Source organism: Aedes albopictus, chromosome 3 (genome assembly GCF_035046485.1).
Source record: "Aedes albopictus strain Foshan chromosome 3, AalbF5, whole genome shotgun sequence".
Taxonomy (NCBI): domain Eukaryota; kingdom Metazoa; phylum Arthropoda; class Insecta; order Diptera; family Culicidae; genus Aedes; species Aedes albopictus.
In genome coordinates, this window is record NC_085138.1 from 361,816,853 (window position 1) to 361,838,067 (window position 21,215).

Below are 21,215 nucleotides of genomic sequence, written 5' to 3' on the forward strand. Positions count from 1 at the left end.
TTCACGCAATAAGGTATCTGATTCAGATGGAAGAAGTGGACGAAAACGGTTGTTTCGTTGTGAAACATCTGAAGGAATCCCGGTGAAATTTTGGGAAAACTTTGCAGACTAATTGGAGAAATCTCGAGAGGATCTGAGATGTCTCGAAAAAAAAACTGGTAGGACTTATCCAGGAAAGGTAGGAAGAAATATTAGGGAAATTTAAAGAGGAACTCTGAAAACCTATAAGAGAAATCCCAGGAGGGACTACGGGCGAAATCCAAGAGAAATATTGGAAAACTCTCTGCAGGAAATCCCAGGAAGAACTTCTGCAAAAATCCCGAGACAAAATTTTGGAAAAAATATCCCGAATCCATCAAGACAAATTCCTGGAAGAACTTTGGAAAAATGTTTGTAGTATCTCCGAGAGGAATCCATCGAGAAAATATGGAAGAAACCCCGGGGGGTACATACTCTTGCAGAACCCCCGTGAAAAGCCCCTGCTGAAATCCTGGGAAGTACTGTGATAGAAATCCCAGGAATAACTATGAGAAATTCTGACAGAACACCGAAAAAATCTTGGGAGGAACTATTTGTGGAAGCAAATACGTAAAATCCTCAGGATATACTTGGAAAAACTGGAGAGAGCCAAAAACACCTTCAATAATTTCAAGGACGAGCTCGCGGGAAGAATTATGCTAGAAATTGGGAAATAATTTGAAAGAGGAGTTGCGTTAGAAATTCAAAGGAGAAATTCTGGAAGGAATTCAAGGAAAAATTGTGGGTTGATTTTCGAAATCCCAACATTACTAAACTACTAGCACAGAGGACAGACATCCAAGTTCAGATTCAAAATACAATGAACGGGTGATGGATTTTTTCTGAAGATGACCGAAAAAAATAAAAAAGTAGGTTGAAACTTAACAACGAGATTTGTGTTACATTCGAAAGAGTTAAAATCTTGGAACCTCAGGAATTTTGTGAAATCCCTTGAATAATAAATGTTGCGCATTTTTACTTAAGGTTTGAGGACATTTCTGTAGATTTTTGAAAAGTCAAGAAATTTTTAAAAAAATTGACTAATTTTTGAATTAAAAACTTACAAAATTTCTCCCTGGAAAAACCTGTAAAACCCAGGGAATTTTATTTTGTCTCATGAGTAAACACCCTGTCTGAGGGAATCCAGGTATGCAGTAATTTCTGAACGCACTATAGAAGGAAACCTTGGATGAACTCCTAAAGGATCCTCTGAAGAAATTTTTGAAGGAATTCATAGTTTAATTTTTAAATAATCTTTGGTAGAATTTTCTGGAAAAAATTCTGTAAGAAATTCCTGCAGATGGAATTCTTGAAGGAATGGAAAAATCGAATCGCAAAAATAATTCGCTCTCACTTGTAGTTAGTGGACACAAACGCGAGCGTGTTGTAGATTGGCATCTAAGCCGAAAGAGAGATGGGTTTGTGAAATAGGTGTGTTCACGGTGTGGCTTCGGAGTCAGTTTGGCATTCTATTCCGCAGAATCATTACTTGTTCTGTGGCTTAGTTAGTTAAAGCACCGGTCTAGCGAATACAGAGTCGTGGGTTCGAATTCCACAGAACACAATTTTTTTACGAATTTCATCTCTCAATTTGTCAATTGGCAACATTTCGCGCCTTCTAATTACAAGTTTTTCCAGAATGGAAAATCCATGAAGAAATCTCTGAAGGAATACCTGCAGAAATACCTAAAAGGATCTCTGGTGAAATTCCTTTGGGAATCACTGGAGCCCTTGGAAAAAGCACTGGAACAATCACTGGAGCAACCTCTGAAGATATCCCAGGACAAATTCCCGTAGGAATGTCTGGTGAAATCTCTAGAGGAATTCTGGAAGAAATCTCTGGAGGGACACTGATGCAAGCTGTTGGAAAATTTATAGAGGAATTCGGTGCGGCCTTGCAGAATTATTTGTAAGAATTTATAAAGGAATCGTGGGAGGAATTCCTCTGCCCCCTCTGGCTACACCCATTGGTTAACCCTCAAAAGCCCTAGACGAACCACTTTTTTTCAATCGACTACTACTCAAAGACCATACAATCAAAAAATTTGAAACCAATTTTAAATTAAATGCGGTTAGTTGGTCTTCCAATATCTGGGTGTGGCATCCCCCCTGACCCCTCCCCCCTTTCTGGGAACTGAGAAATGCCTTGCCACGGGGGTATTTTTTGACAATTTTATTGAATCTCAAACATATTTTCGTTCTGAAATTTGTATTGTAAAATGTATTTGGCCATAAAATGATCGCTCTGTGCTATAGGCATGCCGCCGCTGCGGAACCAGTACCGGATTTCGGATTTCCGGACATAATCTCCGGAGGAACCTGCTACATACTGTATACTGGGGTTCGCATTCATAATCCTTTTTTAAGGCTTCAAATATTGAATTTAGAGGTATGATGTCTTAGAAGAGTTTGTTCTATATACTTAATTCTTTATTTTAGAATTTTCACCTTGATGATTAATCCACCTAAAAGTGCGATAGGAATTCACTTTTCTCAAAAAATAAGATAGAGTATTGGTGTCTGCTACAAAGTTGCAGAAAAAGGTATTATTGGAAAGTTTGCCGAACAAACTATTACCTTATTTGTTCAACTTTAAGAGTTATGTGTCATTTTTTATGGACGACCCCTTGTAATAGGTTTTCAGATATAACCTTATCTATGGATTTTCATGATTTTTCGAGTGTTCTACAAAGTTGTTCTTTGTGATGGAATACAGCTCCTTCTGCTTTTTTCTTCGTACTGGAATAACGCTCCAAGTGGAACAGCGCCTGCATCTCATGGAGGAGAGTTTTTGGTGAAATTTTCTTTATTTTAGAGGAATTTCTCTAATGATTATAATACTCCTACAGAAATTATTACTGAAATCCCTCATGTAATTACAGCTTAGATTCCTACGTACAAAAAAAATGCTGTGATATTTCTAGGCATTTTTTGAATTCCCAGCTGTGATTCCTTCAATGATTTCTACGAGGATTTCTACAGAAATTTTTCTAAGTATTTCCCTAATAACTCATGCAGGAAATTCGCTTGAAATTCCTTCAGAAACTTTCGCTACGATTACACAAGGAATGCTTCTGGCATTAATTCAGGAATTTCCTAAAGAATTCACCAGGAAGTCTTGTTGGAATTCCTCAACCAATTCCTGCTACCAGGAATTCTTAGTGGGCTTTTAAGAGCAATTACTGAAGAATCCTCAGCTGATATTGTTTGAGAAATTCCAGCAAAACTTCCAGAAAAAATGGCAGGAATATCCGAAGGAATCCTAGCAAGAATTTCAGGTGATGTTACTAGGGAAAAATCTAAAGGTATCGTTGAAAAATCTATGGAGAAATCACAAATGGAATTCCTATTGGAACACTTGAAGGAATTACAGGCAGCATATGTAAAGGAATCTTTGGAGAAACCTCTGGGGTAATCTGAGCAAGAATTTCGAGAGAAATCCTATCATAATTTTGTAGAGGAATTTCAAGAGGATCTCTCAAAACACTTTTTCTTGGATTCCTCCAAAAGTATCTCTTTGCATTTTTCTGGGTATTTTCCCAAGAATTCCTTCAGAACCTCATTTACGAAAAAAAAATCTAGAATGCCCAGTCCATAGGAATTTCTACAAAAGTTCCTCTTGGGATTTTTACAGGTTGTTTTTTTTTCAAAACTGTCCTCTACAAAGTTCACTTCAATTTTCCCCAAAATTCCTGCTAGGTTTAATCCACGAATTCCTCAAATTGAATTGAATCAATGAATTATTATTGATTGGATTCATCCACCAACTACTACTGTAACTTCTCTTCTGTAACATCCTTCAGAATTTTTCTTGCGCTTCTTCTAAGAATGTATCTAACGATTGTTTCAGGAATTCCTCTTCGTTTTCTTATTGGAAATCCTCTTCAGATTCCTTTGAGAGATTAAGTTGAAATTGATTCAGATTTCTCGGGGAATTCGTGGTGGGAAACCTCTTGGAAGTCTGCCTGGGATTCCTCAAGCCATTAATGACGGTAATTATTCAGAAATTCCTGGAGGATTCTTGAGCGCCACCCTGAAATGCTTGTGAAATCCCAGCAAAAATGCTTGGAGAAATTCTGGTAGGAATTCCTGAAGGAATCACAGCAAGAATTCATAGAGATATTCCGAGAGGATGTGAATAAACTGTAGTGTTTCTTAAAGGGACATTCTTTGTTGAGGGAAGAATCCCAGCAGAAATTCTAGCACAATCTCATCAGGCATCCCTGGAGGAATTCTAAGAAGATTTCTCAAAAGATTTCTCCAGCAATTTTTGTAGGGATGACTGCTGGGGTTCTTCTGAAGATCCCTCTAAGGATCCCTCCGGAATTTCTCCCAGGAATTCTTCTCCAAGAAATCCTCTTGCAATACATCCAGTAAACAACAGGGATTCCAAAAATACCTTCTGGAATTTCTTAGGAAATTCTTGCTGAGATTTTCATAGAATATCTCCATAAAATATAAATATTGCGCTTAAAAGTCCTGCAAGAATTACTGGAGCATTCTCTGCAGATATTGCATGGGAATCTCAAAAAAAAAATCAGGAGGATATCTACCTGAAATGTCTAGAAAAACCCCAATAGCAGTCCCGGAGAAATTCCAGTAGCAGTTCATAATATATTCTAAAGAGGATTCCCGGTAGGAATCTGGAGAAATCCATGAATAAGTTACAGCAGGAATTACTGGAGGAGTCCCAGCAAGAAATTCCTATTGGTTATGCAAGAATAATTGAGGAGTCCGGGTGCAAAGGGGTGTAAGTGGTCATTTTGTCGATATTGAGCTGAGCATATCGAAAAATTCTTATAATTTTAAGCTTTCAGGTTTTTTTTTCAAGATTATTTTTACGATGAATTACAATACATCAGAGAAAATTGGGTCGATTTTGAAACTTTATACATTTTGTATTGGATGAAAAATTAATGGAAAACTTCATTCACTCAAACCTCATTTACTCGAAAGTATATGTTTGTTACTTACACCCCTTTGCTTCTAACCACCTTAATTCTTGCGGAAATTTATGGAAGAATCCCAAGAGCAATGCCGGGAAGAATTCTTGATCAAAACCTGTGAAAGAAGCACAGTAGGAATTTCTGGGAGAGTCCATGGAGAAATCCTTTTAAATGTCTCAATAAGAATTTCCGCAGGAGTCCCAGCAGACATTCTCGTAGGATTTTTGAGAGGAAAATCTGAATGTAGCCCTGGAGAAACCCTTGAAGCTATTTCTTCAGCAATTCCCGCAGGATTCGCCTAGAGAAGATCATCAGGTTTTCCTGGAGGCATTCCTCTTGCAATTTTCCGAAAGGGGTTTTAAACATATTTTTATACATATTCCTTCTGTGATACCTTCAAGGACTACTGCGAATCATTTATAAATTTCTTCAAGGATACCTTAAGATTTTTTTCTAAGAGTACCTACCAGCAGAAACTCCAACTAGAATTTCTCCAAGAATTGTCTGGGATTGTTCTAGAAATTCCTCTTGAGAGCCCTTCTAGAATTCCTGGAGGATTCTCAGCAGACATTGCCTGTGAAATCTCAACAAAACTTCATGGTGGATTGTATTAGAAATTTCTGAATGCTTCCAGCATCACTTCTGGAGATATCTCAGCAATAATTCATAAAGGAATTTCAAGTTGCTTCCCAGCTGAAAAAAAGTAAGAATATTTCTGAAATGATCGTCATGTAAATCCCCGAAGGAATCAAAACAAGATTTTATTTTTTTTTTTGAAAGTATCACAGTTGTAACCACTAGCGTGGTCAACTGTTCCTCTTTTTTTAAACTCGTTCTCCAGGAACAAAAAAGAGAACAAGAATGATGGAAGAGGTGGAACTTGCTCTCTCTTCCATTCCTCTGATTCTCATGCTTATAGAAGAGAATGAATGAGAAATAAGAAAACTAAGCCGGAGCTAGTGACTGTAATTGAGTGAGGTACTCCAGCAATAATTTCTGCAAAAATCATAGGAATTTCTTCAAGCATACCTTAGGGTGGCTTTTTAGGGTTTCACCCCCAAGTTGAGATGCAGTCGCTGTTCCACTTGGAGCGTTATTCCAGTACGAAGGAGAAAGCAGAAGGAGGTGTATTCTATCACAAAGAACAACTTTGTAGAACACTCGAAAAATCATGAAAATCCATAGATAAAGTTATATCTGAAAACCTATTACAAGGGGCCGTCCATAAACAATGACACATAACTCTTAAAGTTGAACAGATAAGGTAATAGTTTGTTCGGCAAACTTTCCAATAATACCTTTTTCTGCAACTTTGTAGCAGACACCAATACTCTATCTTCATTTTTGAGAAAAGTGAATTCCTATCGCACTTTTAGGTGGATTAATCATCAAGGTGAAAATCTTAAAATAAAGATTTAAGTATATAGAACAAACTCTTCTAAGACATCATACCTCTAAATTCAATATTTGAAGCCTTAAAAAGGATTATGAATGCGAACCCCAGTATACAGTATGTAGCAGGTTCCTCCGGAGATTATGTCCGGAAATCCGAAATCCGGTACTGGTTCCGCAGCGGCGGCATGCCTATAGCACAGAGCGATCATTTTATGGCCAAATACATTTTACAATACAAATTTCAGAACGAAAATATGTTTGAGATTCAATAAAATTGTCAAAAAATACCCCCGTGGCAAGGCATTTCTCAGTTCCCAGAAAGGGGGGAGGGGTCAGGGGGGATGCCACACCCAGATATTGGAAGACCAACTAACCGCATTTAATTTAAAATTGGTTTCAAATTTTTTGATTGTATGGTCTTTGAGTAGTAGTCGATTGAAAAAAAGTGGTTCGTCTAGGGCTTTTGAGGGTTAAGCGGTTAAGAATAAAAAAAACTATTCTGAATACAACAACGCTTTCTTTTTTTTCTTTTCCCTCTTTTCAGCCAGTGTCCACAGCTTAGCCACCCCGGTCGGTTCGTTTGCTTCCGGTCCCATCATGGACCGCTGGGGTCGCAAACCGGCTCTCATGCTCGCGATCGTACCACTCTTCTTCGGATGGATCTTCCTAGCGACAGCGTCATCGCACTTCCTCATACTGGTTGGACGGGTTGTTGCCGGTATCGCCGTTGGATTGATCGCCGCCCCCGCACAGGTACGATACAAATAAAATAAAACGGACTTCCATGATAAATAACCGGTGCGGTCGAGTCTCGTGCGTGCGTGTGTCGACATAATCCTGTTTGTTTTCTGTCTGGCCATATTGACTAAGTCTTCCTTCGTCATCATAGGTAGAAGATGTACACATGTTCATCAGAAGAAGACGAGCCAACGAACGACCTTGCCGGACAGTTATCCGCTATAACAGAGCTATCCAATCCAAACGCCGCCGACTCAATCATATGTGTACGAGAAGAGAACAAGCCGTTGCTCACGTTCGCCAATTTTCAAGATCAGAAAGTTGCCATTTTCCATAATTTATTCATTGCATCTTTCTGTGGGAAGAGCTAGGGTTGTCTACAATATTGACAAAAATATTTTTGAAAAACTTTTTTATACGAACATTCAAATAGAAATCCACTTTATCTTTAGAATGGAAGAATCTTTCGATACCAATATTCCAGTACGTTTTTGAAGACCTGGATATTTCCAAAAAGTGCCTAAATTTGGAGACCTCAACATTTTCTAAATTCACAGTAGGTATAAAAATGAAAACGAACAACCCCAGTCATCGACGCCGTCACCATCTTAAAAGTACGATAATCTCTCAATTAGATTGAATCGACGTAACAAAGTGTCGTCGGCTTAATCTCAAGAAGAGACAGACGTCGTCGCCGGTGCGAATTATGCATGCATGGACCCATCCTCCACTCAAGCAACGCAACGTAATAACCAACAACGATGTGGCTCTTAAACGGTTCCGAGTCATTCTTCTTCTACGGCGGCGATGATAACAATCGTGCGCGGACAACCAGGAACTTGTTTCCGCGTGGATTTTGATTTATGTGCGTGCCAAGATAAATCCAGCTGAGACGCTGCACAGTGAGAAAAAAAAACGAATGAACGAAGTCTCGTCTGGTTCAGACCACACAGGAGGAAACAACTACCTTAGTTTTGTGGTGAGCCAGTTCCACTTCCAGGGCTTCATCCTCTTCTCCACAACCGCAATCGAGTGATTGGCAGGTCGATCAATTCACCGTAGACCTCCACTTCAGCTCTGTGTCGTACACCAGTACTGGGTTCTGGAAATCAATAGCTTTCTAGAGTCTTAGAAAAGTTACCGGGCGCAAGAACTCTCCTAGTTTAAAGTGACATTAACAAAAGTGGTCAAAGCCCAGGAGGGCATCGGGAAGACCCCCTCGTTCAAACATATCTGCATAGTAGATATGAACATCCCAGGTACCTTTGCAATAGCTACTTTGAAGGTTGGATTCGAAACTCCATCCAGATTTATCCATGCAGCCCCCACAAGGTCCTCATCCGTTAACACCCATTAACCATCAACACCAGCCCCAGAGGTCTTACAAAAGGAGATCAAGCACTCGTATCATGGCGTAGGAAGATTTGCTTGTCCAATACGCCACCAATACGCTGGAGGTATCCCATTCCTAGAGTGAACTTGCCTGGAGAGTGTCCGTCCATGAATGGTGTAGCATTTTGCTAAGATCAATGTAACGATCAAGCATGTTTTATATGTTCTCGTCCATTCATCCTTCGACACGGGTTGCATGACACCTTGAATTGGGGTTCCCTGTCTGCATTGGCGTAGCTAGGCCCCCATCAAATCGGAACAATTTTTTTAAAAGAATCGCCTGAGGATTTCTTGGAGGATTCCTGAAAAAAATATTTGAAGCAATTCCTAGAGAAATCTCAGGAGGAATTCATGCAAGAATCCCAGGAAAAATTATTGGAATAATTCTTGGATAAACTCCGGGAGGAATTCTTGGGCAAATTTCTTAATGAATTCCTAGAAGAATTCTTGGAGAAATGGCGGTAGTAATTTCTGAAGGACTCCTGGAGGAGTGCCTGGAGGAATCCCTATAGAAATCTCTGGAGGATTTTCTGGAGGAATGCCTGGAGGAACCCCTGGATAAATTCCTGGAGACATGCCTGTATTAATTCCTGGAAGGATCTCTCGAGAAATTCCTTAACAGATCCCTTGAGAATTTCCTTGAAGAATCCCTGTAGAAATTCCTGGAGTAATGTCTGGAGCAATCTCTGGATAAATTCCTAAGTGAATTCTTGTCGGAGTTTTTAGAAGAATTCTGGGAGGGACTTCTAGAAGAACTCCCGGAGGAATCTCTAGATAAATCCCTAGAGAAATCCCGGGATGAGTTCATGGAGAAACTCCCAGGATAATTCTTTGAAGAAACCTCTTGAAAAATTCCTAGAGGAATCCTTACAGAAACTTCTAGAGAAATTCTTGGAAGAATCTCTGGGAAAATTTTTGGAAAAATCCTTGGAGGAATCCCTGAAACAATTTCTGGAGGAACCTCAGGAGGAATGCCCGGAAAGTTCTGGACAAATTCCTTGCGGAATCCCAGGAAGAATTTCTGGATAAATTTATAAAGGAAATTTTGGGGAAATTCCGTGGAACTATCCCTGGAAAAATTCGTGGAGGAATTTTTCAATGAATTCCTGGAGGAATTCTTGAATTAACTCCTGGAGGAATCTCAAGAGAAATTCTCGAAGCAATAACTGGAGGAATTTCTGAAAAAAAAAAATCTAAGAGAAATTTCTGAAGAAATTCCATGAGAAATTTCTAGAGGAATTCCCAGATGGATTTTTGGAGGAATTCCAGGAGGAATTGCGGTATTAATTTCTGAAGGAATTCCTATAGGAGTTCCTGGATCGATTCCTGGAGGACTTTCTGAAGGGATTCTTGGGGTAATTCTTAAGAAACATCTTGAGGAACTTCTGGAGGCATCCTTAGAGGAATTTCTAGAGAACTACTTGGAATCGGTGGAATTTCTGGAGGGATCCATGAAATAAATCCTGGAGGAATGTGTAGAGGAAACCCTAGAGAAGAAATTCTTGGATTAATTCTTGGAGGAAACCCAGGAAAAATTTTCGTAGGAATTCATGGAAGAATTCTTGGATCCATTCTTGAATAAACTTCCGGAGGAATTCCTGAGGAAATACCTTCGGTAATTCCTGGAGAAATTCTTGGTAGAACTCTTGCAGAAAAGCCTTAATGAAATCCCAGAGGAATGCCAGGAGGAATACCTGGAATAATTCTTGAAAAAAAATCGGAAGGAATTTCCGAAGGAATCCCTTGAGGAGTTCCTGGAGGAATCTCAAGATTTATTTCTGATGAAATACAAAGTTCGATTTCTGAGGGAATTCCAGGAGGAGTTTCTGAAGAATTCTCAGGGGAAATACTGAAGAAACCACTGAAATTCCTGAGGAAATCCTGAAATCCTGGATTAATTCCTGGGGGAGTTTCTGAAGGAATCCCGACAAGAGTTCTTGCAGGAATTTTTAAAATAATCCCGGAATTCGTTTTTGAAAGAATAACAGAAGAAATTTCCGGTGAATCGCTGGAGGAACTCTTGAAGTAATTTCTGAAGAAATCCGTTGAAGAATCCCGGAAGCAATTCCTTGAGGAACCCTTTATGGAATCTCAGGAGAGCTTTCTTAGTGAATACCTGGGAGAATTTTTGTAGGAATATTCCTGGATGAAAAAATGTAGAAATCAATGTCTGCAGTAATTGTTATAGGAATACTAGGATCCATAAAGGTTTTTTGTACAAATTTTTCAAGCAATTCTTGGAGTATTTTTTAATAATCTCTAAGTATTTTTTCTAAAAGGTTTCTGGAATACATTCCTGCAGAAATACTTCGAATCATTCCAGATGTAATTATTGGAGCAATCTCCAGTGGAATTCTGGAATGCATATATGGAGAAATCCCTGTAGAAATCTCTGAATATCTGCAGAAATACCTTAAAGGATCTCTGGAGAAATTCCTGAAGGAAACCTCAAAAAATCACTGGAACAAGTTTTGGTGGAACCTCTAAAGATATCTCAGGACAAATCCCCGAAAAAATGTGTAGTGGAATCCCTAGATAAACTCTTCATTGAATTTCTGGAAGAAGCCATGGTGGAATCACTGAAGCATGCTATGGAAAAAAAATCTTGAAGGAATTGTTCGTACTCATATATAGTTTACGAAACTATGAACAAATCTAAAACAGTCATTTTTAATACTCAAAACTACAATACCGATTTGCATATTCACATCCTCATCCCGCTTAAAATTCATCTCAAGTCAGGCCCCCTTCCAGGAAAAAATCCTAGCTACGCCACTGCCTGTCTGGTGGACTTATATGTGTGAGTGGAAGTGGTGGTTAAGAAGACTCTTATAGGTTTATGGTGGGATTCTTATGCGGATTGCACAGTAGATCTAGTTGAGAGCTCGGTTGTAGTCATGGTTGGAGACGTTCCGGTGAAGCTGAGCATATCTTTATATATTGATGAGATTAAATGAAAATTTTGTTAAGATATTCTGGTGGAAAACTCGGAATAGTCTTGGAAGCCTTTTTACTTTCAAGTCGAACCTTCCAGGAATTTCGATTGTTATTCCGGAATAACAGGGATATATCCAGGATCTCCCAATTTCCTCCAGAAGCTCCTTACGTGATTCCGCCAGGGATTTCTTTCGGGAATGCTACGAAAATTCTTCCTGAAATTCTTGCAGCAATTCCTTCCGAGATTCCTTCGGGAGTTCCTTATTAGATCTCTTAAAAAGTACCTTCAGATATCTATTCAAGGAGCTTCTTCCAAGTTTCCTCCTTTTGGAATATCTTCAGAAGATTTTTCTATCGTCTTATGAGCATCTGAGAGAATTTCAGAATGAATTTCCGGAGGAATTCCAAAAGAACCTGCAGGAATCCTGGGAGGAGTTTTTGGCGGTATGCCGGGAGGAGTTCCTGGAAAAATCCCGCAGGAGTTGCTAGAGAAATCTCGGTAGGGGTACCTGTAGGAATCCTCTTGGAGGAAAACCCAGAAAAAGTTCTTGGAAGAATTCCACAAAAAATATTGAAGGAATCTTGGAAGGTTTCCTAAATTAGTTTCACAACATTTTTCTGGATGAATCTCAAAAGGAGCGCATCCAGGATGGAATCCCAAAAAGAACTCAAGGAGGAATTCCAGACATGCCAGCTTGTGAAAGAATTTCAAAAGGAATTCCTGAATTAATCACTGAAGGAACGCGTGGACAAATCTTAACAAAAAATTCCTGAAATATTTCCTGGATGAATCCCATGAAGAATTCCTGAAAAAAAGTAGAAGAAACTCCTGGAGGAATTTTGAATGAATTCCTGGGCGAAGTAAGTTGCTTGGGGTATCTCGGAGAAAATCTCAGAAGGTCCTGAAAAAATCTCTGCAGAAAATCTTGATAGATTTTATAAAGAAAATCCGGGAGAAATCCTCTAAAAGAAGAATCTCAAAAGGAGCTCTTTGAGAAATTTCCGAAGGAACTCATCGAGGAATTCCAGAAAGAACTCCTCTAGAGGAATCACAGAAACAACTCCTGAAAGAATTCAAGAAAGAACCCTTATAGGAATTACCTTATAATACTTCTGAAGTATTATTCATAAATGGTAAATTCTAAAAGAAACTTTCTGAGAAATCACACAAGTACTTCTTTCTTGATGAATCCCAGCTATCCTCCAGAGTTGAGGAATAACTCTCGGGATTCATCCAGGAATTTGATCCAAAACTTTTCCAGGAATTTCTCCTGGGATATTTCCGGGAATCCTTTGTAAAATTCATCCAGAAAATCCTTCCGGTTTTTTTCTAGAAGTTCCTTCAGTGATTCGTCCAAAAGTTTTTCTTGAAATACTTTCCATACATACATCCTGGAGTCCATTAAGCGTTCCTTCTGTAATTACCCTATTCAGAAGTGTCTGCTGCGATTCCTAAAGAAGAATTCAATTAAAGTTTAGTATGAACATTTAGATGGGATGCTCGGAATGATCTTGGAAGGATTATTTTCTTCCAAATTATTTCGTCGGAAACCTCACCTAAATCGTTCCGGAAAATCTCCTAGTACCTCCCAGGAATTTTGAGTTTGATTTCTGAAAAAAACTCATTATTTTTCCTTCTGAAGTGCTATCTGGTATTCTTCCAGAAGTTTTTTTTTCTGAGATTCTGAATGTTGTTCTATTTGGTTTTCCATCAGGAACCCCTTAAGGGCCATTTCTCTAGGAGTTCATTCTGTGATTGCTCCAGAAATTCTTTCCGAGATTCTTCCGGGAGTTCCTTCCAAGAAGCCTCCAGAGGAATTTCTCAAGGAAGTCCTGCAGTAATTAGATACGAATTTCATAGCATTCAGTAAAAAAAAAACTTCTGGAGAATTTTCATGAAGTACTCCTGAAGGAATTGCAGAATTAACTTCCGGGGGATTTCTAGAAGAGTCTGCAGAAATGACAAAAGTTACTCCTAGAGGAAGCCCTGAAAATGTTTTTTGAGGGCTCCAATGAGATTTTTTAGAAAAATCTCGGAAGGATTTCCTGGAAGAAAATACCAGAACGAATTCCTTGAGAAATCCCAGCAGAATCTCATGGAGAAATCCTGGAAGTAGTTTCTGGAGAAATCCCAGCAGAAGTTCTTGGAAGATTCCTGCAAGAATTTCTTGGAGGAATCCCGCAAGGTTTTTTGAGAATTTCTCCAGTCATCAATTAGTGCACTGTTTCACGCGGGTGAAGCACACTTTTCGAATTCAATCGCACTACTCATGAGAGTTGACGAAAATTCTCTAAGCCTGAACCGTAAACAACAAAGGCACGACACGTCAAGGACTATAGGGCACTGCATGAAATTCTCTTCTTCTGTTTCACTCTTACAAAAATTTTGTAAACAACAAGACCAAGAAACGTCAAAATTCCATACAAAAGCAAAACAATGCAGTGCCCTACGCAAATTGTCCTTAGCAACCGCAGCATAGGGCATCTTGGTGATCTAAAGAACTAGAAAAAATGTCATGCTCATTTCGTATCATTAATTAGTGACCGAGGTTTACATGTGCTTCTAGTTTGAGTTTTATACTAAAATAAGGTTAAAGTGCGAAGTGGGACACCCTCCGTGGCCCCGAGATGAACTAGACTAGGGTTAAAAATCTCGTTAATACAGATAAAAAAAAATCCTCCGTGGTCCGCATAAGACGAAAGCTCCAGCATTCGATTCGATTTTATATTTTTTTTTAAATGCGTATAGGTATTTATGCAATTCAGTATCATAATTTCAATTTTATACAACTCATTTGAGTATCATAATGGTCAACTTTTCCGCACTGGTTCATTATGCAACTGAAATGAGTTGCATAATGAAAAATAGTTGCATAATGTTCATTATGCAACTCATTTGAGTTGCATTATGAACATTATGCAACCCAAATGAGTTGTATAATGAAAAAATCATTGCATAAAATTTTGTATGTAACTCGTTGCCAAACTCGATTTTTTCAGCACTCTTCGTATTTATCCAACTCGGCAAGCCTCGTTGGATAAATGTACGACTCGTGCTGAAAAAATCAACTTTTTGCAACTCGTCACATAAATAACTATTATGTAACAAGTTGCAAAAAGGTGTTTTTTTTTTCAGTACGAATCGTACATTTATACGTACGAAGAGTGCTGAAAGAATCGGCTTTTGCAACGAGTTCCTTACAATTTTTTTTTTTTGTAATTGCGTTGCGGCCTACCTTACTTCACTGCAGCAAGGGTGCCGAAAAGTACTACTTTTCGGCACTCTTTAGAGTGCTGACAATACTACTCGTTACATAAATAACTATTGTGCCATGATTTTTTCATTATACAACTCATTTGAGTTGCCTAATGTTCATATTACAACTCAAATGAACATTATGCAACTATTTTTTGATTAAGCAACTCATTTCAGTTGCATAATGAATCAGTTCGGAAAAATTGGTCATTATGATACCAAAATGAGTTAGTAATGACTTAACTTTCTGGAAATCACTCAAGGGGGCGTTTCCCTCTTTCCAAATATTGAATTGAAAATAAATAACACTAGTTTACAGCATTTTTGAACTCGGTTAGCTGATGATCATTTTTGGTGTAGAATCATGCCCTGAGTTCGAAAACGCGAAGGAAAAAAATTACAGTAGAGCGGAAATTTTTTCGACTTTCCATACAAGGTTGATGATTTGAAATCGATTTTTGTTCTATTTTTAAGCAACGTCGCTCACTTCACACATCTCATTCTCCGTAATCAATGCTCCGATTGAGCTGAAAATTTTACTGTAACTCGCCTACATGTGATATGTCAAATAAACGTCGAGAGAGAATTTTTAAGTTGGTTTTTTCTTATTGAAAAAAATACATTTCTTCAAAAAATTTTGAGAATTTTGCTAAAATTTAAGAAGATCGTCCCTAAAACTCGCCAATATCTTGAATTTCATCAATCTGACGCAAAACCTGTATTCAGATGATCGGATGGTATTGTATTCAGTTTTTAATTTATGAAAAAAGATTTAAAATTGGTTGAGCAAAGCGCAATATATTTGAATTTTAGTAAATTATATATTTTGAAAAGTTGCAAAACTCGATATTGAGCTAAAACTCAAAAACTGTTCTACTTAAAAAATTTTGAAGGTCGGTTTCGAAATCAGCACTAAAATGTGCTTCAAAAATTTTGGTCGTTGACAGAAGTTCACGACTTTCGTTTTATTTTGTAAACTTGTGTAATCAGAATGACTTAACTTTCGCATTGGTTTATTTTGTAACTAAAAGTTGCATAACGAAAAATAATTGTGTAACTTTTTTTTGTTTAGAGAGACTTTACCGTTCTCGGCATTCGTCTCTTAAGTTGTGTAACTTTTATTACGTAACTCATTGGAGTTGCATTATAAACATTATGTTGCGATTTTGGGTTCATTATTCCCACTGTGACTGAGAGAAGCAGTCTCAAGTGTAGGTAGAAAACTTATGGTGTTGTGATCTGAGAGCACATGCACTTCTAAAGATTGAGTGGAATGATTTACTTTCAACATTGCTTCCTCACGCGCAGGCGGTTTGCATTTGAGTAGAGAGGCACAGCAAATAGAAATGGACGCGCCAATAATGCGAAAATATCAACAGGAGAAAGTGTTCGCATGATGAGTTTATTAGCTATAGCCGGGCGAAAACGACCGTGAACCTGCACTTGATCGCGAATAATCCAAGCGAGAAACTACTGCTTGTCGTTCTCGTTCTGGTTGTTGTGAGTTCTAAGGCGGTACGACAGGGTTTCCGTAAACAGTCTTCATCGTATTCCTAGAAGTGATTAAGTGTCCAAAATGTGTGATATATTTTGATTGACAGTTCATTATTCCTTAAGAATTTTGACCTTAAAAATAAATTGAAAATAGGAAGTATGAATTTTAATTCAAAAGAGAGAAGTAAACTCCACCTGGTAGTAGTAAGATAGAACCTGTATAATAATAGAAGATGTAGAAGATAGAAGATAGAAGATAGAAGATAGAAGATAGAAGATAGAAGATAGAAGATAGAAGATAGAAGATAGAAGATAGAAGATAGAAGATAGAAGATAGAAGATAGAAGATAGAAGATAGAAGATAGAAGATAGAAGATAGAAGATAGAAGATAGAAGATAGAAGATAGAAGATAGAAGATAGAAGATAGAAGATAGAAGATAGAAGATAGAAGATAGAAGATAGAAGATAGAAGATAGAAGATAGAAGATAGAAGATGGAAGATGGAAGATGGAAGATGGAAGATGGAAGATAGAAGATAGAAGATAGATGATAGAAGATAGAAGATAGAAGCTTGAAGATAGAAGATAAAAGATAGAAGATAGAAGATAGAAGATAGAAGATAAATTCTATGAAGTTGAAGTTGACTTGCGTTCAAAAATAGCGTCCCAAATTTAAAACGACTACGACAGTATCAATCAGCTGGTCAACTGGTACTTCTCCAAAACCAGGCCAAGGCCATCTGTTCCACTTTAGCGTTTCCCCGAAAACTGACGCATCTTCAATCATCTTGCTGCCTGTCGTGTCGTGGGCGATAAGTTCGTAAATCACACCAAACTGCTTCTTTCCTGTATTGAAGTGGGTATGTTCACTTGCACTAAAACGGGAATGGTAAGTTGAACAGAGGGGATATGGTGAAAAAATACATTTGTAGTGTACAACTTAACCCTAAAAGGGATACCTTCATGGCCTCAGTTTCGTCACCACGCTGAGTGTGTTCCATCAAAGACGAGCTCTGAAAGGCGCCTGGGGTCCAATGGACCCCAGGTATCCCTTTTAGGGTTAATTACACTTTGAAGATACTAAGAAGCCTATCTCATTTCCTGAAATGATCCCTCTCTCCGTAACGCAATTTCAATATCTTAACAAGGATGCATTCTGTAACACCACCCCCTACAATTCTGTTAAGGTGCCACTTAGGCCCAGAGTTCTATACTGGTCGTCATCATTCACCATATTGATAAATTGGTCTTGACAGCAACGAAACGGCCGCCCGGCAATTGTCCGCCTGGCGCAATTTGATTAATCAAAGTTCGTTTCCCTTTTTCTCTTTCTATTTTGTTCTCCGACTTTTTCCAGGTCTTGTTGGCTGAAATTGCCGAACCACATCTTCGCGGTCTGCTCATTGGAGTGCCATTCGTGTCGTATTCGTTGGGCATTCTGCTGGTCTACGCATTGGGTAGCTTCCTGCACTGGAGAGAGGTGGCTTGGGCTGGTACAGTGCTGCCAGCGCTGTCCTTTCTCGCCATAGCAATGATGCCGGAAACGCCGGTGTATTTGGCGCGAAACAATCAACTGCAAAAGGCGGCGAAAGCGTTGCACTGGCTCCGCGGATGCCCGATACAGGCCAAACGGGAACTGGTCCGGTTGATCATCCGGTTCCGCAATGAGACGCTGGAAGGCAACAACGGTGGCATCTGGAAATCGCTGTCGGAGATTGCGCTAATCAAACCGTTGGTGATCATAAACGGCTTCCACGTGCTGCAGATCCTATCCGGGACTTACCTGGTGGTGTTCTACGCGGTTGACATCATCTCGGACATGGGAGGCAGCGACATCAATACGATGCAGGCAGCGGTCCTAACGGCCGTGGTTCGACTGGTGTTCACCTGTCTGTACTGTTTCCTACTGTTGGCGATGCCTCGCCGGACGATGGTCATCGGCAGCGGAGTCGGTTCTGGGTTGAGCTGTTTGGCGATAGCTATCTTCATGTACGCACGGTTGGGCGCGTTGAAGACTTCGATGGACACCTACGTGATGGCGGTGTTCATCTTGATCTACATCGGGGCAAATACGGGGTTCATGACCATGCCGGGAATCATGATCGGGGAACTGCTGCCGGCGAAGATCCGCGGACAGATAGCGGGCTATCTGTTCACCGTGTTCAACTTGATGCTGTTCGGAGTTGCCAAGGCATTTCCCTATATGAAAGAGGTGTTCAAAACTCAGGGACTGTTCCTAATATTTGGGGTAGCCTCTTTTGGGGCGTCACTTTTGGTGTATTTGATGCTACCGGAAACGAAAGGTAGGACACTGCACGACATTGAGGACTACTTCCAGCAGCGAAATTGGTTCTGGGTGAACAGGAGGATAACTCGGGTAAAAGGGGAAATGGGGGTCGAAGAAGAGGGTACACCGTTGAAAGATGTCAAGAAATGAATTGATATTGCTGAGTAAGGAAAATTGGATGCAAGTGTGATGCGTTTTGTACATTTTTGTAAATATCAATGTAGTGTTAGTTACAAGTCAGTGGTAAATTAAATTGGAAAGAATCAATAAATATTCAGTTTTATTCCAGTGTCATAATAAATATCCAAGAGTCTGGTATTGCAGAATAATTATTTATGTAATGACTTGCAAAAAGTTGATGTTTTCAGCACGAGTCTAAATGTACATGGCTTGCCGAGTTGGATGAATACGAAGAGTGCTGAAAAAATTGAGTTTTTCAACGAGTTCCATATAAAATCTTATGCAAAGATTTTTTCATTATACAACTCATTTAAACCAACAGAGTTGCGGTGATTTCAATCGCCGTACTTGCTACACATGGCCATACGTAGCACCTTTTTCCAACACAGCCTCCCTTATCGTTACACCTGGAGATCACCACAGCAGACGGATTCTCAAATCGACCACGTTCTGATTGACGGACGGCACTTCTCCGACATTATCGACGTCAGGACCTATCGTGGCGCCAACATCGGCTCCGACCATTGTCTAGTGATGGTCAAACTGCGCCCAAAACTCTCCGTCATCAACAATGTACGGTACCGGCGACCGCCACGGTACAACCTAGAGCGACTCAGCATACGCGCAGAATCTCGAAGCCGTGTTGCCAGACGAGGGCGAGCTCGATGAGGCCCCTCTAGAGGACTGCTGGAGTACAGTGAAAGCAACCATCAACGACGTAGCCGAGAGCACCATCGGGTACGTGGAACGGAATCGACGGAACGAATGGTTCGACGAAGAGTGCAGAACGGTTTTGCAGGCGAAGAACGCAGCGAGGGCGGTAATGCTGCAGCAAGGGACTCGACAGAACGTGGAACGTTACAAACAGAAGCGGAAACAGCAGACCCGCCTCTTTCGGGAGAAAAAGCGCCGCCTGGAAGAAGCGAAGTGTGAAGAAATAGAACTGCTGTGCCGTACCCAAGAAACACGGAAGTTCTATCAGAAGCTCAACGCATCCCGCAACGGCTTCGTGCCACGAGCCGAAATATGCAAGGATAAAGATGGAGGCCCCTTGACGGACGGACGTGAGGTGATCGAAAGGTGGAAGCAGCACTTCGATCAGCACATGCACGGGGTGGAGAACGTAGGCACGGGAGCCCACGGCAACGGAGGAAACGACGACACAGTGCAGCGGAGGACGGAAATGAACCAACTACCACGCTGAGGGAAGTTAAGGATGCCATTCACCAGCTCAAAACCAACAAAGCAGCTGGTAAGGATGGTATCGCAGCTGAACTCATCAAGATGGGCCCAGAAAAGTTGACCACCTGTCTGCATCGGCTGATAGTCAGGATCTGGGAAACCGAACAGCTACCGGAAGAGTGGAAGGGGTAATCTGCCCCATTTACAAGAAAGGCGACCATTTGGAATGTGAGAACTTCAGGGCGATCACTATTTTGAATGCTGCCTATAAAGTGCTATCCCAGATCATCTTCCGTCGTCTGTCACCTAAAACGAATGAGTTCGTGGGAAGTTATCAAGCCGGCATCATCGATGGCCGGTCGACAACGGACCAGATCTATACCGTACGGCAAATCCTCCAGAAATGCCGTGAATACCAGGTCCCAACGCATCACCTGTTCATCGACTTCAAAGCAGCATACGACAGTATCGACCGCGCAGAGCTATGGAGAATCATGGACGAAAACGGCTTTCCTGGCAACGATGGACGGTGTGTAAAACTGCGCAAGGGTTTCGGGTGAACTATTCAGTTCATGCGAATCTCGCCGGGAACTGCACCGGGCTCAACAGCCGGGGAACGATTTTCACCATATCCGGTCAATTTGTGTGCTTTACGGACGACATGTATACATTATTGACAGAACATTTGGAACTATGACAGAGCTGTACACCCGCCTGAAACGCGAAGCAGCAATGGTCGGACTGGTGGTGAATGCCTCAAAAACAAAGTACATGCTGGTAGGCGGAACCGAACATGATCGGATCCGTCTGGGTAGTAATGTTACCACAGAGAACAGACATCAAGGCTAGAACAAATTTCATTCGGAAAGATGTGTAAGGATTTGAATCTTTACTTGAGTAAGGTTGCAAACCAATACACGATGACAACACTAACGCCACCAAACACCATATTGCCACAGTCAGTGGTGAATTGAAACATTTCAAGTGGTGAATTAAATTAGTATGGGAAATTACCCGATTGCAGCGCCACGCTATTGCCACTTGTGTTGCCGATTTCAAATGGCCGTTAAATTCCTTACACAGTTTCGGAACTGGACTTGGATGTCTGTTCTCTGTGATGTTACGATAGACGGGGATACTTTCGAGGTGGTGGGGGAATTCGTCTACCTCGGATCATTACTGACGGCTGACAACAACGTGAGCCATGAAATCCGGAGACGCATCATCAGCGGAAGTCGGGCCTACTACGGCCTCCAGAATAAACTGCGGTCGAAAAACATTCACCCACGCACCAAATGCACCATGTACAAATCGCTAATAAGACCGGTGGTTCTCTACGGGCACGAGAGATGGACCATAGCATGACCGAGGAGGGCCTGCAAGCACTCGG

The 21,215-nt window shown here is 40.3% G+C and overlaps 1 protein-coding gene across 1 annotated transcript in view; it reads left to right on the plus strand.

The window, feature by feature from the left end:
- LOC109428885 (facilitated trehalose transporter Tret1) overlaps positions 1 to 18,618 on the plus strand; it is a 50,703-nt gene extending 32,085 nt beyond the window's left edge. Inside the window, exons 4-5 of the mRNA XM_029875035.2 lie at positions 6,904 to 7,112; positions 17,534 to 18,618. Coding sequence (XP_029730895.1) covers positions 6,904 to 7,112; positions 17,534 to 18,613 — 1,289 coding nt within the window. The 3' untranslated portion in view covers positions 18,614 to 18,618. The remainder of the gene's footprint in view (positions 1 to 6,903; positions 7,113 to 17,533) is intronic.
- Positions 18,619 to 21,215: the final 2,597 nt, after the last annotated feature.